This window comes from Sorex fumeus, unplaced genomic scaffold (assembly GCF_029834395.1).
Source record: "Sorex fumeus unplaced genomic scaffold, SorFum_2.1 ptg000013l, whole genome shotgun sequence".
NCBI lineage: Eukaryota > Metazoa > Chordata > Mammalia > Eulipotyphla > Soricidae > Sorex > Sorex fumeus.
In genome coordinates, this window is record NW_026606070.1 from 28,526,536 (window position 1) to 28,541,467 (window position 14,932).

General features: G+C 37.0%; 1 protein-coding gene across 5 annotated transcripts in view; it reads left to right on the forward strand.

The window, feature by feature from the left end:
* The window catches only part of CLOCK (clock circadian regulator), a 98,844-nt gene that overhangs the window by 37,727 nt on the left and 46,185 nt on the right, over positions 1 to 14,932 (forward strand). For all 5 annotated transcript variants that reach the window (XM_056111501.1, XM_056111502.1, XM_056111500.1 and 2 more), the window contains 3 exons: positions 5,108 to 5,197; positions 8,287 to 8,346; positions 14,651 to 14,799. In XM_056111501.1, coding sequence (XP_055967476.1) covers positions 5,151 to 5,197; positions 8,287 to 8,346; positions 14,651 to 14,799 — 256 coding nt within the window. In that variant the 5' untranslated portion in view covers positions 5,108 to 5,150. The remainder of the gene's footprint in view (positions 1 to 5,107; positions 5,198 to 8,286; positions 8,347 to 14,650; positions 14,800 to 14,932) is intronic.

Genomic DNA, 14,932 nt, shown 5'->3' on the forward strand with positions numbered 1-14,932 from the left:
GGGATAGAATAATGAGTGAGTGGAATTAAAAGACATAAATTTCATTTATAATCTAAGTGTTTTGGGTGGTATGTACAGCATAGTGACTGTAATTAAAAATACACCATATTAAGAGTAGGTATTAAATTCATATCATTGGACTGAAAAGATAGTACAGCTGGTAAGGCGCTTGCTTGAGTCCATCCTAGGTTGATATCTAGCACCTACAACCTAGGTTTGATATCTAGCACCTGAGCACAACCCAAGTATAGCTCTCAAACAAAAAACAAAACAGATAAAAAAAAGTGTATCACACACAAGATTTTTGTATTTGTACATGAAAATTGATATTAACAGGCTTATACTATGGTAATCATTTTCTAGTAGTTACAGATAAATTTTGTACATAAGATTCATGCCATATGTCAACTATACCTCAGTAAAAATATATTTATAGGCTTGCTCTTCAAGTGCATAGTTCTCCCTTTAACATGTATCTCACTTGTCTCTATCTCTCTTTGCTTTTTTCACTCTGGAGAAGCCTGTGTTCTCTCTTGAACATGTGCTTCCTCTGTCTCTCACATAACATGAGTGGAAGAAACAAAGTGTGCATCTCTACCTCTATAGAGATCCAAGAAATATCTAGGATGATAAACAGTGATCCTTAAGGTGACAGCTGACTGTTCACAAGTTATCGATTGGTTATAAGAATTGGTATAGGGTAGAGAATTTCAAAAGAAATAGGTGGCGGGAGGAATACTGGGAACGTTGGTCGTAGAAAAAGGTACACTGGTGGAAGGATGGATGTTCGATCATTGTGAGACTGAAACTCAGTCATCCAAGCTTTGTAACTTTATCTCACAGTGATTCAATTAAAAAAGAATAAAAATAATTTTTTTTTTTAAAAAAGCCCAAGAAAGTACACTGTAATTAAAACTACGTTATATAAAACTACTAACTGTCACTGTCCTCCTGTTGTTTAACGATTTTGCTTGAGCGGGTCTAGTAACATTGTAGAATGGACAATGTTTTTTAATACAGTGAGTGAATTTAAACAAGGATGATTGAAGGGACTAAATCGTAAGTATAAAGAAAACTAGGGAAATGGCATTTATAAAGCAATAGAGGAAATGCTCAGAAAGGGGAAGTGATTGTAGTATAGTGTAGGACTCAGCTGTAAATTGTACTTACAGAGTCATAATAATGTTAACCCAATACAGCAACTAGCCAGAATTACAGTACAGTATATCCTGTTCTGTTCAGTTTTATGCACTATTTATTGTAAAGAAATAGATTTTATAAATACCTATTTATCAAATAGCTGTTACAATTTGTCAGCCCAGCCAAGCTGGGTTCGATTCCTCTGCCCCTCTTGGAGAACCCGGCAAGCTACCGAGAGTATCTTGCCCGCATGGCAAAACCTGGCAAGCTCCCCATGACGTATCTGATATGCCAAACACAGTCACAACAAGTCTCACAATGGAGATGTTACTGGGCCCGCTTGAGAAAATCGATGAACAACGGGAGAATGGTGCTACAGTGCTACAGATGGAGTCAAGGAGAAAGAAATTCTTAGCTTTCTTAGTGAATATGGTAGATATTGCATCAAAAAAAAAAAGAATATAACACTGTGAGAGCAAAATCAGATGCTTTTAATAAGTCCCACTATATTGGGACAACTTGAATAAATCAAGACTACATAGGATCCTTCCCTAAAATGGAAAAAACAACAGAAGATATTAGAGACAAGTACTTAACTGCCAAAAGAAACACATAAGGAATTGAACATTGTTGAATGTGGGAAATGGGGATAAGATGATTTTTAAATAAGTTGTAAAATTATTTTTCTTTAAACTTAGAACATATACTTGGTAAAAATACCACATTCTAAAATGAGAGAATAAAGACTGAAGAAACAGTTGTGTATAGTTCTGACAGTTTTCCTTGGAAAGGGGGCCGAAAAAGCCTGAGGGAGTTTGGAGGTCAAAAAAGTTTTGAATTTCACTTTGTTTTTTAGATAGAACAGTAAAATATTTAACTAATCCAGTGAAAGGAGGAAGAAATTAGTGATGGAATGAGTAGAAAAGACTTAAAAAATGATAGCAGAAGGGATTCAGAGGACAGGTAGTATCATGTCATTTGGTACCACACAGTTTTTGTTGTTATTGTTTTGTTGGTTTTGGGGGCCCAACCAAGTGATGCTCATGGCTTACTCTTTCCTCTGCACTCCGGAATTACTCCGGGATATGCTTGGGGAACCATATCAGATGCTGGGGATTGAACCCAGGTCAGCCTTATGCATGGCAAGCGCCCTTTCCTCATTTCTCCAGCCCCAACAGTTTATTGTTCAGATAGAAGGCATTACTTCATCTATGAGTGTTTGTTTTTAAAGGCACAGATTGTTAAATATTATGTTGCGGGCTGAATTAAGAATATATCTATTTCTATATTTGGCAATTTGAATTGATTACAGTTTGTATTTGTTTATTTTTTTAAGTAAGTAATACCTTCTCATTTTTAGAAACTTTTCAAAGCTTATTTGGAAAAGGACATTTAATAATAAAATTTAATCTGTGTTGAATTATATACTTGAAATTTTGTGCTTCGTTAATAGAGACATTGCTTGTCTTCTAAAACTGGAATCCTTGGACTCTAGCATGAGCAAGTGTGACTGTAAAATAGCAAGTGTTTTTTGCACCAACTCCTGTAGTTGTTCCTAAACAGGATTTGATCCATTTCCCTATTACTACTTTTTGCTGTTGTTAATTTGATGCCATTTTAGGAAGTTAAGGAGAATAATCTTCCGATAGTTTTTTAAATGTTTGAAACTTTATTTAAACACTGTGATTTACAAAGTTTTTCATAGTACAGTTGTTTCAGGATTCAGTGTTTCAAAACCACTGATTGAAAAAAATTAGGGTGGTAGAGATTTTTATTTTTTTTACCAAAACAGCAGGAACCCGGTAGTATAGCTGTTAGAGCACATGTGTTCGACCCAGCCCAATTCTTGGTACCACATGGTTTCCTAAGTGTCACCTTTTTTACCCACCTGTTTTTTCTTTTTTTTTTTGTCTTTTGATAATAACGGCTGGAGCGATAGCACAGCGGGTAAAGCGTTCGCCTTACAAGCGGCCAACATGGCCGACCCGAGTTCGATTCCTCCGCCCCTCTCGGAGAGCCCGGCAAGCTACGGAGAGTATTCGATATGCCAGACACAGTAACAACAAAGTCTCCAATGGAGACGTTACTGGACCCGCTCGAGCAAATCGATGATCAACGGGAGGGCCTTTACCTTTACCTTTGATAATAACATGCATATAGCTAGTTATATGTAAGGCTCAGACCTGGATTTTTCTGTTTGGGAGTCTTAGGGGCCACACCCAGCCATGCTCAGGGCTTATCCCTGGTTCTGTACTCAGGGATTACTCATTGTGTGCTTAGGGGACTGTATAGGATGCTAGGTACCAAACCCAGGTCAGCCACCTCATTCAAGGCAAATGCCTCACCTGTTGTACTGTCTCTTCAACCCCATAACTTTCTCTGTTTTAACCTGAAATGACTCTTTTTCAATGAACTCAGATTGACTGTTGCCTTTTCTTTGTACTGTGCTTGTTATTCTTTTGATAGCACCAGACTGTCATTCCATGATAAGCATGTCTGTTGGACCATGGTTGTACTTAGATTATTTTTAAAGACTTTTAACTCTTAAATTCTGTAATTCTGATTACTGTCCCAGGTGCTTAAAATCAGCATCTATTGATTATATCCTCTGTCTCTGACTTTGCTTCTCATTTTCTTTCAGAACTTGTAGCGTTTTCTCAGTCCCACTTCTGCAGCCTAAAACTGCATGGGCCAAGCTGCAGTATCATTTATCTAAGCTATTGCTTCTCCCCATCATGAATGTACCTTTGAAAACAGAGCATATTTTAGAATCTCAGGATTTTGGAGCACCTTTAATCTTAGACATACATTGTTATGCACTATTTTTACAGTTTAAAATAAAAAATTATGAATTTATGTCTCAAAGTGAAATTTCTTATACCTCAAAGCTATTTTAGGATATAAGAATTAAAGTGGTCATTTGATACTTACTTCATGCCTATTAGATATAGTGCCCTGTATTGCTAAAACGTGCTTTGCACTTGCAAAAGCTGTGTAAGATACAGAGAGGTAATTTTTAGGCTTATCGAACAGTTTAAAGCAGTACATTTTAATTCCTTCAGTGGGGGTAGGAAACTGGCCCTTGTTTTGCCTTCATTATTCTATCACTCTTGGATGCTCTAATAATTAAAACTTGAAGGTGTAAGTAACACTCCTAGATATTTTTCTAAGGAAAAGGTAAGACCTTCAGGCCAAAGAGATAGTAGTGAGATGAGGGCATTCCCTGCTTAGATCCTCAGCCCCTCAGTCTTCTGAGCATGCCAGGAACAGCCGCTCCCTCCCCCACCAACCCCACCAGTGTGGTCCAAAGAAAGGAAAAGAGGAAATGTTAAACCTCAAGTGGCGGTTCACTTATCTCATAAAGGCCAATGCCCTTGCAGATTTCTGTTCTTTTGGCTTATAATTTTTTCAGTTACAGCCTCTTCTTGTTCCTTCGTTTGTTATTTCTCAGATTCAAATGCTGTACAAATCATGTGGGGACCTTGTTGAAATGTAGATTCTTGTGTAGTAGGACCTGAGATAGTGTATTTTAACCAGCTCTCGGTGATGCTGGCCTTGCTCTCTGGATCATGTTTTTAGGAAGAAGAAACAAGACTACCTGACCCAGTACTACCAAATATTTTCTCTCTCTCTGCTGAACTCCACACTGCTTAATAACAATTAGATTTTCAGGATATGCTTACTACCAATTAGATGGTATTGTTACAGCCTATTAACAGTTACATAGTTTTATATGGAATATTAAGAGTACCTTTTAAAGTTTTATTTTATAGTAACAATGAATTTTGAACCTGAGGTTTTTTTTAACTTGTACTTATTTATTTATTTATTTATTTTAGGAAAAAAAGTCTCAAATATGCTAAAGGTATTTACTTATGCTCCTGTTCTGTGCAAACAAAATCACTTTGAATCATCAAGATTACTGTGATTTCAGAAAACTAATGATTTTTTTTTCTTTCCACCTAAGGAGAAGTACAAATGTCTACCACAAGACGAAAACGTAGTATGTTATGTTGTTTACCGTAAGCTATAGTAAAATGAGCTCGATTGTTGACAGGTATGTTTATATTTTTATTTTTAAGAAATATGAAAGCAACTTTAAAATTTACCAAAAATGTTTAATGTCAAAGTGATAAAGTGCATTGATACTTAAATATATAACGTTCAATTTTTATTGAGCAAATGTAGTGAAATTTTATTTATAATTCTATTAGGTTAGCCCAAGTCACAAGGTATAATTCGTGTCTAAATTTTTTTTTTTTTTTTTTTGCTTTTTGGGTCACACCCGGCGATGCACAGGGGTTACTCCTGGCTCTGCACTCAGGAGTTACTCCTGGCAGTGCTCAAGGGACCATATGGGATGCTGGGAATCGAACCCGGGTCGGCTGCATGCGAGGCAAATGCCCTACCCACTGTGTTATCGCTCCAGCCCCTCGTGTCTAAATTTTTTTCTCTAATTTTTTTTTATTGTTTCGTTGATTTTGCTATAAAGGAAATTATGACAGTTGAAATGTTTTCCTGACATCTTAAGTAATTTTCATCCCCTTATCTATTGTCATTTTCCTTATTTGTTTGCTGATTCTAGCTTCCATGACTTTTAATATTTATCATTTGTTTTAAGAGTTAACTATATTTAGAATTTCATTAGTTAAAATTATAATCTTGAAATCTTACTCTTGAAAGATTACATCTGATATTTTTAAGATATTAAAGAACAACATTTTAACATCTCTGATTAGGGGATTCATCTTAATGATGGTCTTATATTTTTTGATCAGTAACTTGTATTTTAATGGCACGTCGATTAATTTTTGTCAATTGTGTTTTAACTTTGATAAAATGTAACTGTTCAAAGCATTGACATAGAATATGTAGAATGCTTTTATATTTTGCTTTATTTAACCTTAGGGATAATTCCATGAAATATTATAGAAATTAAAACTATAGAGGCAGCTTCTATGAGGTACATAGTTAACTGGGAGCTGAGATTATGATCTGTGTTGATCTGACAACTAAAGTCCCTATACTTTCACCTCTATTGTGTGAGCGAGTTTGTTTTTTTAAGAGTATTGAAGCTAGAGTTTTATACAGAAGTAACTTTTGACATCTTGATGGCAGTCCTCCCTTTCCTGGGAGATAAAACAATGGGGATGTGCCAGAATTTAAGACCCTGTAAGGGTCAGGAAATTTTCCTAGAGACCTGCCTTGTAACACTGCCATGCCACAGTTCTAGGTGGGATCTCGGTGTGATCGCCCAAGAAATGATACTTCTACTGCTGCACAATTAGATATGACTTGGCATTATGCTTCTGATGATTGCCAGTTCCCATTCCAAGGAGCATGACATATAAGGATGATACATGTTTATTCAGAAAGCAGTGGTTCTTGATTGGTCATTATCTCCTAATACCATAAGTGTTACAAACTCTCTCAATAAAATGCATATACATGCAGATTTTTCATAACTACCAGTGCATCCCTGCGTGGATTCCCAAACACCAGTACCTGAACCACCAGGATATAAAAGTTTTATATAGCTTCATTAGTGACTCCAGCAGGTACTTTCTGGAACTTATAGCCAAAGAAAAGTGTGGTTTAAGAAGTAAATTGTTATGAGCATTTGATCATTGTATAATTGAAACCTAAGCACAAAATTTGTAAGTCTACAACTGTACCTCATGGGGTCTCACTAATAAAAAAACAAAAAGTAAAATAAATTTAAAAAAAGAAGTAAATTGTGGGAACTGGAGTGACAGTACAGTGGGTGGGGCATTTGCATGGCATGCAGCTGATCTGAGTTCTATCCCTGGCATCCCATATGGCCCCCGAGCACTGCCAGGAGTTGTTCCTGAGTGCAGAGCCAGAAGTGAACCCTGAGCATCACTGGCTGTGACCAAAAAACCGAAAAAAAAAAAAAAGTAAATCATGAATTTGTGTAACTTCTCAGAAATCTCTTGAAATATTGCTCCTTAGTATAAGGGTTTTAGTACCTTTGATTTCATTTGTTAAATGTTTTCCTTTTAGACCTTTTCATGATCAACCCCTTCTCTTTAGCTTCTAAATTCCCATTTCATCAAGTCCTTCTCTAACTAGACAGCCAGTGACCACCCAGACAGAATCATCCTTTAAAAAAAAAAATTGAGACTTCATTTTTTTCTACTGGAACATAAATTCAAGAGCTGGACCGTTTGCGTCCGGTTAACTGCATTGTAACTACATGCAAAACAGAATCTAGCACATGATTGTTAATAAATATCTTACATTATTGTACTGATTTTTTCATTGGTTTTGAGGCTTAACCCTGGTTCTGCACTCAGGGATCACGATCCCTGGCAGGGCTCAGGGAATCTTATGGAGTACCAGGGATCAAACATGGGTCAGCAGTGTGGAAGGCAAGCATCTTATTCACTATATTATCTTACACCCTCCCCAAAATTCAGTATACTTTAATAGGAATATAAATAATATGAATATATTAATATATTTACTACATCTTTCATATCCATAGTGAATAAATATATTTGCTAAGATTGAGTGATATAAAGTGAATATCTCAGAAAATACATTTTTAAGGCATGTATAATATGATAAAAAATAATTTTATATAACAGTAAATACTCTGGCTTTCACTGGTTCCAAATCTTTAAGATACTTAATCTCCTATTAAATTTCTTGGTGAGCATATAATTATTATGTGTAATATATATAATAGGAGTTTTAAAACTCAGATATGTAATAAACTTTAAAATTTAATTAGGGGCTGGAGCAATAGCGCAGCGGGTAGGGCGTTTGCCTTGCACGCGGCCAACCCGGGTTTGATTCCCAGCATCCCATATGGTCCCCTGAGCACTGCCAGGGGTAATTTCTGAGCACAGAGCCAGGAGTAACCCCTGTGCATTGCCAGGTGTGACCCAAAAAGCAAGAATAAATAAATAAATAAATAAAATAAAATTTAATTAAACATAGCCAAACTTGACTGTTCTCATTTTAAAAAGCAAGTGAGTCATTTTCTTAAATTTGAATTTGTATAATCCATTAAGCCCACTAAAATCCTAGGATATAAATAATCTGATTCAGATGTTGTTTAGTATTGTTGCTGCTTAGTGAGTTTGCTCTTTTTCTATCAACTTTTTTTTTCTCTTTTAGAGATGATGGTAGTATTTTTGATGGGTTGGTGGAAGAAGATGACAAGGACAAAGCAAAAAGGTAGTTCAGCTTTAAGTTGTTAAACTGTAAATGAATAGATTAAATGTAATAGTAAATAAATAAAAAGTAAATCAGTAATAGTAGATTTCCAAAAGCTGTCTGCCTTAAGACCTTGACAAGGTAGAAAAACTGAGAATATCAGAATACATATTTTTAATATTGGATTAAGAATTCAATACTGTAGTCCTCTGTCTTCTCATTGTATCATGACAACATAGCATATATATATGAAAATCACTGAACATACTTTCATCTCTTGATTAAGATTTTTTCTATAACCTCTATTCTCTGGAAGAAAGTTACTAACTATTGTCCTCCTTTAGAACAGAGAATAGAAGGAGTTGTTAAGCTTTAAATCCCATGGAAGGGGTATCTGTATGTATGTAGCCATATATATATATACATATATATATATACATATATATTTCGAATTTTTCGTTACTCTCCAGGTAAAAAAGTATGTATTTCCCACTTTATCTGTATGGACTTAAATGTATTTATTTAAACTTTAGGATATACTCTGTTGGTCTGTTATTTTTTAACATTTGTTGGGTTTCCTCCCACCCTTTTTTTTAAACTTAAATTGTTCCAGTTTTTGGATATAAGGAAGTCTTATATGGTTGACCTTAAGTCTTTGACATGCTTTTGTTCCAGCAGTAGAAGGGGAAGTAGAGAGGAAGGGAGTTATTGAAGAGTTGCCTTTAAATAGACGAGGGAATGACTTTCACGGTGATGATGGAGGTTATGAGAACTTTGACCTTCAAAGCTAATTATAGTATCAGGAGGAATGGGTTAGGTAGCATTACAGCCAAGTTTGATGTCATTGAGCTTGAATTTACAAAAAGCATATTTTTTCCCCCAGACACATTGGACTTGAAATTGTAGCATTACACTCAAATACAAATGAATAAATAAATAATGCCTGTGTTTAGCCATGTAAAAGGTACAGGATTAAGATAAACGTTTGCAAGCATTGTAAGCACTGTCCTCCTGTTGTTCACTACTGAGCGGGCACCAGTAAAATCTCACAGCAAATTGTGAGACTTGTTGTTACTGTTTTTGGCATATCAAATACATCACAGGGAGCTTGCCAGGCTTTACCGTGCAGGCGAGATACTCTCAGTAGCTTCCCGGGCTCTCCAAGAGGGACGGAGGAATCGAACTTGGGTTGACCAGGTCGGCACCCTACCCGCTGTGCTTTCACTCCAGCCCTAAACATTTGCAATAGCCAGGTAAATTGTTAGTTTAACAAATAATCTAAGAAGACCTTGGGGAAAGCTATACAGCACTTACCAACATCATTACATCTTGAACAGGATTTCAAACAATAGCACATACTTATGACCCTATTCCCTTCAGTGTAAGTTTTTATAAACCAAATCAAGGTAGAAAGTCTCGAGTGAGGTGGGGAGAAATACTGTTTGAATGTAGAGTTAAGAATCTTGAAGGTAGGGGGTATGATCCCACTAGCAGGTCAATCTGTTCCTGTGAGGAGAGTGCATCAGCATCCTGATGGCGCCTTCAGACTTCAGATACCCCAAAATTGCTGCTGTGCCTTTGGCTAGACTCCAAAATGTTGAGGCAAAGTTTACCAAGAAAGTATAAACGGCCGAAAGTTAGGTATGTGAGAGACACACCCACAAACCACCTCCAGCTCAGCTATATAATTGAAAGTAAGATCTCCCTGGTTCCTGATGGAACTGCTTAACAGCCATGATCTCAGTGACTCAGAAACAAATCTCAAAACCCAACGGCTTTTGGCAGAGATGCATCTGGTCCCCGCAATGGGTTACCAGCACTGGACCACCCCAGAAGGAAAGGGTGCTGTCCCTCTGCCTGCTACCCTTGGCGGCTCAGTGGCCACCATCCTCCAGAGGCCATTGTTCAGTAAGGTTTGGGCCCTCAGTGATGAGACAAGCGGGGCCTCATGGGATGGGGGTGGAGCCGTCCCTTTCTTCCCCGTCCCAACGAGACCTGAAGTTGCCACCCACAAACGGCCTCTCTGGCTCCTGATCAAGCCGCTTAATGGCCATGATTTCAGAGACTCAGAAACAAATCTCAGAACCTAGCAGCTTTTGGCAGAAATGCGTCCAGTCCCTGCAGTAGATTACCAGTGCTGGGCCACCCCAGGTGGGAATAGGTTTTGTGCCTTGGCCTATTCCCCCTGGCGACCCAGTGGCCACCATCCTCCAGAATCCACTGGACAGTCAATTTTGAGCCCGCAGTGAGGAGACACACAGGGCCTCACGGGAAGTGGGTGGATCCGGCCCTTTCTTCCCCGTCCCAACAAGACCTCAAGTTGCCGCCCATGAACGGCCTCTCTGGCTTCTGATCAAGCTGTGTAACGGCCATGATCCAGGAGACTCAGAAACAAATCTCAAAACCCAGCAGGTTTGGGCAGAAATCCCTCCAGATTTAATTGTTAAAATTTCAGAATTTCAAAATTGCACAGCCACTACTGCGGCCACGCAACATCATATGTTATTCATAACCAGCAATAGAAAGCAGATTGTCTACTGTTGCCTTTTCAGCAGATCTGAGTGTTGGGGTAAAATCCCAAATAATAATGGTGAGTCTGGTGTCAAAATATTGAATGTTATCAAAGTAGAGAGAAAGTAATGTGGAAATCATCTGCCCCACAGGTAGGGGGAGGGTGTGGGATGGGGCTATACTGGGGTTTTTGGTGGTGGAGAATGGACACTGGTGAAAGTACTGGTGTTTCATTGTATGACCGAGACTTAAACCTGAAAGCTTTGTAACTGCTCTCACGGTGATTCAATAAATAAAATTATAAAAAATGAAAAAAAATTAGGTGGAATTCAGGCCCAGTTCAATCAGCCTAATAAGTAGCTGAATAAACAGCAGTACTCCTACATAAAAAAAAAAAGAATCGTAAATATTATTTTATAAATGGTGAGGTATGCTGTGCTATTCTGTTTATAAGAGGCATTCTCTTTTTAAGCTTTGATCATGTTTTTGGGTAAACAAAAGTACTATAGCTGTGCAAACCTCGGAGAACAAGAGGGAACCTCATAATATCAATTAAACACAACCATATTCAGTTTATAGAAAGTATGAGGAGTTAGCAGCCTTGTGGTTAAACATAGAACAAAGGGTTTTGGGACTTATTCTCCAAGTTGTGTGTGTGTGTGTATGTGTGTGTGTGTGTGTGTGTATGTGTAATATGCTTATATAGTATGTATAACATAGATAATACATTATCTATATTATTTACATATATAGCCTGTTATCAATGAGGTCATTACAAGATTCAGTACCCCCCAATTGAATTTCATGTGATGTAAAGTTTATTTTTATGAATGTGATTGGATGTAGAGTTGGCAGTGATACTTGATTTTTATGTATTTTTTCCCCCAGAAGCCAAAGTGCCTCACTTAAATTATTTTAAATAGCTTTATAATTCTTGGCATGTTCTTTATGCCTAATTGTTCTTTCATACCTAAAGACTGGAACATATATATATGTATATACATATATAAAATGCAGTAAATATTGGCTATTATTTTTAATTTTTCATATGTTCAACTATTTCCTGTATATTTCAATGCTTCTTTCTTATTTTCTCTAGGAGAAAAATAACTGCATCCATAGACCTTCCTCTTATGTTTGCCCTTTAATATGTCAAAAAGTTGGTGTCACCATAGAAAATTTATGAACCATCTATCCACCAAAATTAGAATCACACATCCTATTTCAGATTGATAGACAGCATTATCAGTTTAAGGATCTTCCCAGATTTCCTTTTACCTTTTCACTCCAAGGCAAATCTGATTTACATAACAGTTGATAGCTCTGCCTCTTAGCCTTCAGAACCACACTGTTACTTTAACCCTGCCCCTGCCATGTTTTATAGGCTAGAATATTGCAGTTGCATCCTTAAATGGTCATCTAGCCCTCCAGCCTTGTTTGGCACATACAGTAAGTTTTCTAGTATTTGCTAAATGAATTTGTTTCTACAGTCACCGATTCTTTTATTCCTCTGATGCCCGAATGGCATTATTCACAAGAAGTTTAATTCATGCCATTTCTTAATACCTTCGATGCCTTTTCATGATTTTCAGTATTTGTTACTCTCTGCCCTTGTCATTTCCAATCATAAGCATACTTGAATTCAAGAAGCATATTAGGGGCCAGAGCAATAGTACATCAAGGTAAGGCACTTGCCTTGTGCAAGTCTGACCCAGGTTTGATCTCCAGCATTCGATATGGTCCCCCAAGGCTCGCCAGGAGTGATCCCTGAGCACAGCCCAAAAACAATCCCCCCAAAAACACACAAGCCACAGTAGCCATGCTGAGTTCTTGTACTAGGTTTTCATCTTTGTTCAAGTTTCCTATGCATAAAATTCCCTGCACATATCCCACCCTCTACCCACCCGCACATCCCATAGTTCTTGCAGCTCAATTCAGCACACTACTAGGGGTCATTCCTGCTTCCAGGTTTCTGTAGTGTTAGGGTGCATTTCTTGGAAAGGCTTTACTTCCTCAGTTTTCTACTCCTCTTAGCACAGTCTTTATCGTAGCAAAAATTCACTGTTTGTTGAGGGAGTCATTTGACATCTGTTACCTTTCCTAAAAGATGTGAAGAGTTCTGTTCTCTTCCCAGTACTACTAAGAACGAATGCTTGTTCTTGACTCAAAAATCAAATGGGGGCCAGAGAGCTAGTATGGTGGATAGGGTGCTTGCTTTGTACACGGCTGACCCAGGTTCAGTCTCTGGCATTTGGTCCCTTGAGCACTGCCAGCAGTAATTAATGAGTGCATAGCCAAAGTTATACCTGAGCATCACCAAGTGTGGCCCAAAAGCCAAAAATGAATGAATGAATGAATGAATTTTTTCTCTGACCTTTTGAGAAAGCAATATACTTTACTTAAGCAATAAACTGGATTTCAAGATCTGACTTCTCAAAGTAGATTATTAGATAATGGCATGATTAATTGCTCTGTAATTATTATACTTATTGTGCCGGGAGCTCAATGCACCTTTGCATTGGTTCACTGGCTAATGCTTCAGTAAAATTAATTATCCTGTTATTGAGATAGAAATTATTATATAACACATGTTTGGAATTCTTACTGGTTTTTTGTTGTTGTTAGCCTTCATGCTTAGATTTAAAATTTTGGGCTCTATGATGAAGGTACACATAACCAAACTTGGAGATGCAAACTAATGGTTACAGCTCTGTATTAGAGGCTGAGACAGAGTTGAATAAAGGAGAGAAAAAATAGAAAAAAATATGTTTAATCCTGCTGATAAGAAGAATCTCATTTTTTGATTAATACCCAAGAATAGCTGAGATCAGCACCAGGAGGATTACTCCATAACTTAGAGGCCAGCCGGGTATCCTAGAGGAAAGGGCAGTTCAGATAGAGAAGGGAGCACCAAATAAAGGATGTTTGGAGGATCCTCCCAGAAGGGGAGATGCATGTCGAAAGTAGACTATGGACTGAACATGTTTGCCACTCAATGCCTCTTTTGCAGACCACAACACCCAAACGGAGAGAGAGAACACAGGGGATTGCCCTGCCACAGAGACAGGGGGGATGGGGGGATGGGGGTGGGAGGGATATTATCCATGGTGGTGGAAAATGGGCACTGGTGGAGGGATGGGTATCTGATCATTGTATGATTGAAACCAAAGCACAAAAAATTGTAAATCTACAACTTTAAAAAAAATAAAATAAAATAAAGGGGAAAAAAAAAAAAGAATCTCATTTTTTATTTTCTGGTTTGTTTGTCTCTTTTGTTTGCTTTGCTTTTTTTGTGTGTCTGATTTTGGGACTTGGTTTCTGGGCCTCATACATACAAAAAGCATGTATGATGCCACTGAGCTATATATACTCCAGCACCATTTTTAGATTTCTGTTTGTGATTTAAAATTTATAGGACATGAACAGCTTCCTATTTAATAATTATGAATAGTTTCTTTTTGTGCATTATTGGTACTTTCACAAAATGTATCTCAGTAATACTCAGAGTGACCTTTTGAGGAAAGAGAATTCTTGGTAAGAAAATCAATAAAATAAAACTTGAGATTTAAATATAGTTTTGTCTTGCTGTAATTTTTGTAAAAACATATATACCAGATGTTTAATATATAAAAACTTATTTGCTTTTAAACTAAAAAGCAAAGTGTTGCTCAAATTAATTACTATTGGTAACCTAGGAGATAAATATTACCATATATATCAGTAGAACTATGTGTTATGTTTTGTACTAAACTAAGTATTATGTTAAATTGTAAATATATTGCTTGAAAACTACTTGTTTATTTCTCACTTCTAGAGTATCTAGAAACAAATCTGAGAAGAAACGTAGAGATCAGTTTAATGTTCTCATTAAAGAATTGGGATCCATGCTTCCTGGTAATGCTAGAAAGATGGACAAATCTACTGTTCTACAGAAAAGCATCGATTTTTTACGAAGACATAAAGGTAAATGAAATGTTAACTTTATAAAATATATTTCCAAAAATTCTGAGATTCTATGTAAAAAAATTTTTATGATAGACTTTCCCTTAACACATGTCACACAGGAAATTGTACACATGTGCAGAAAGTGTTAGGC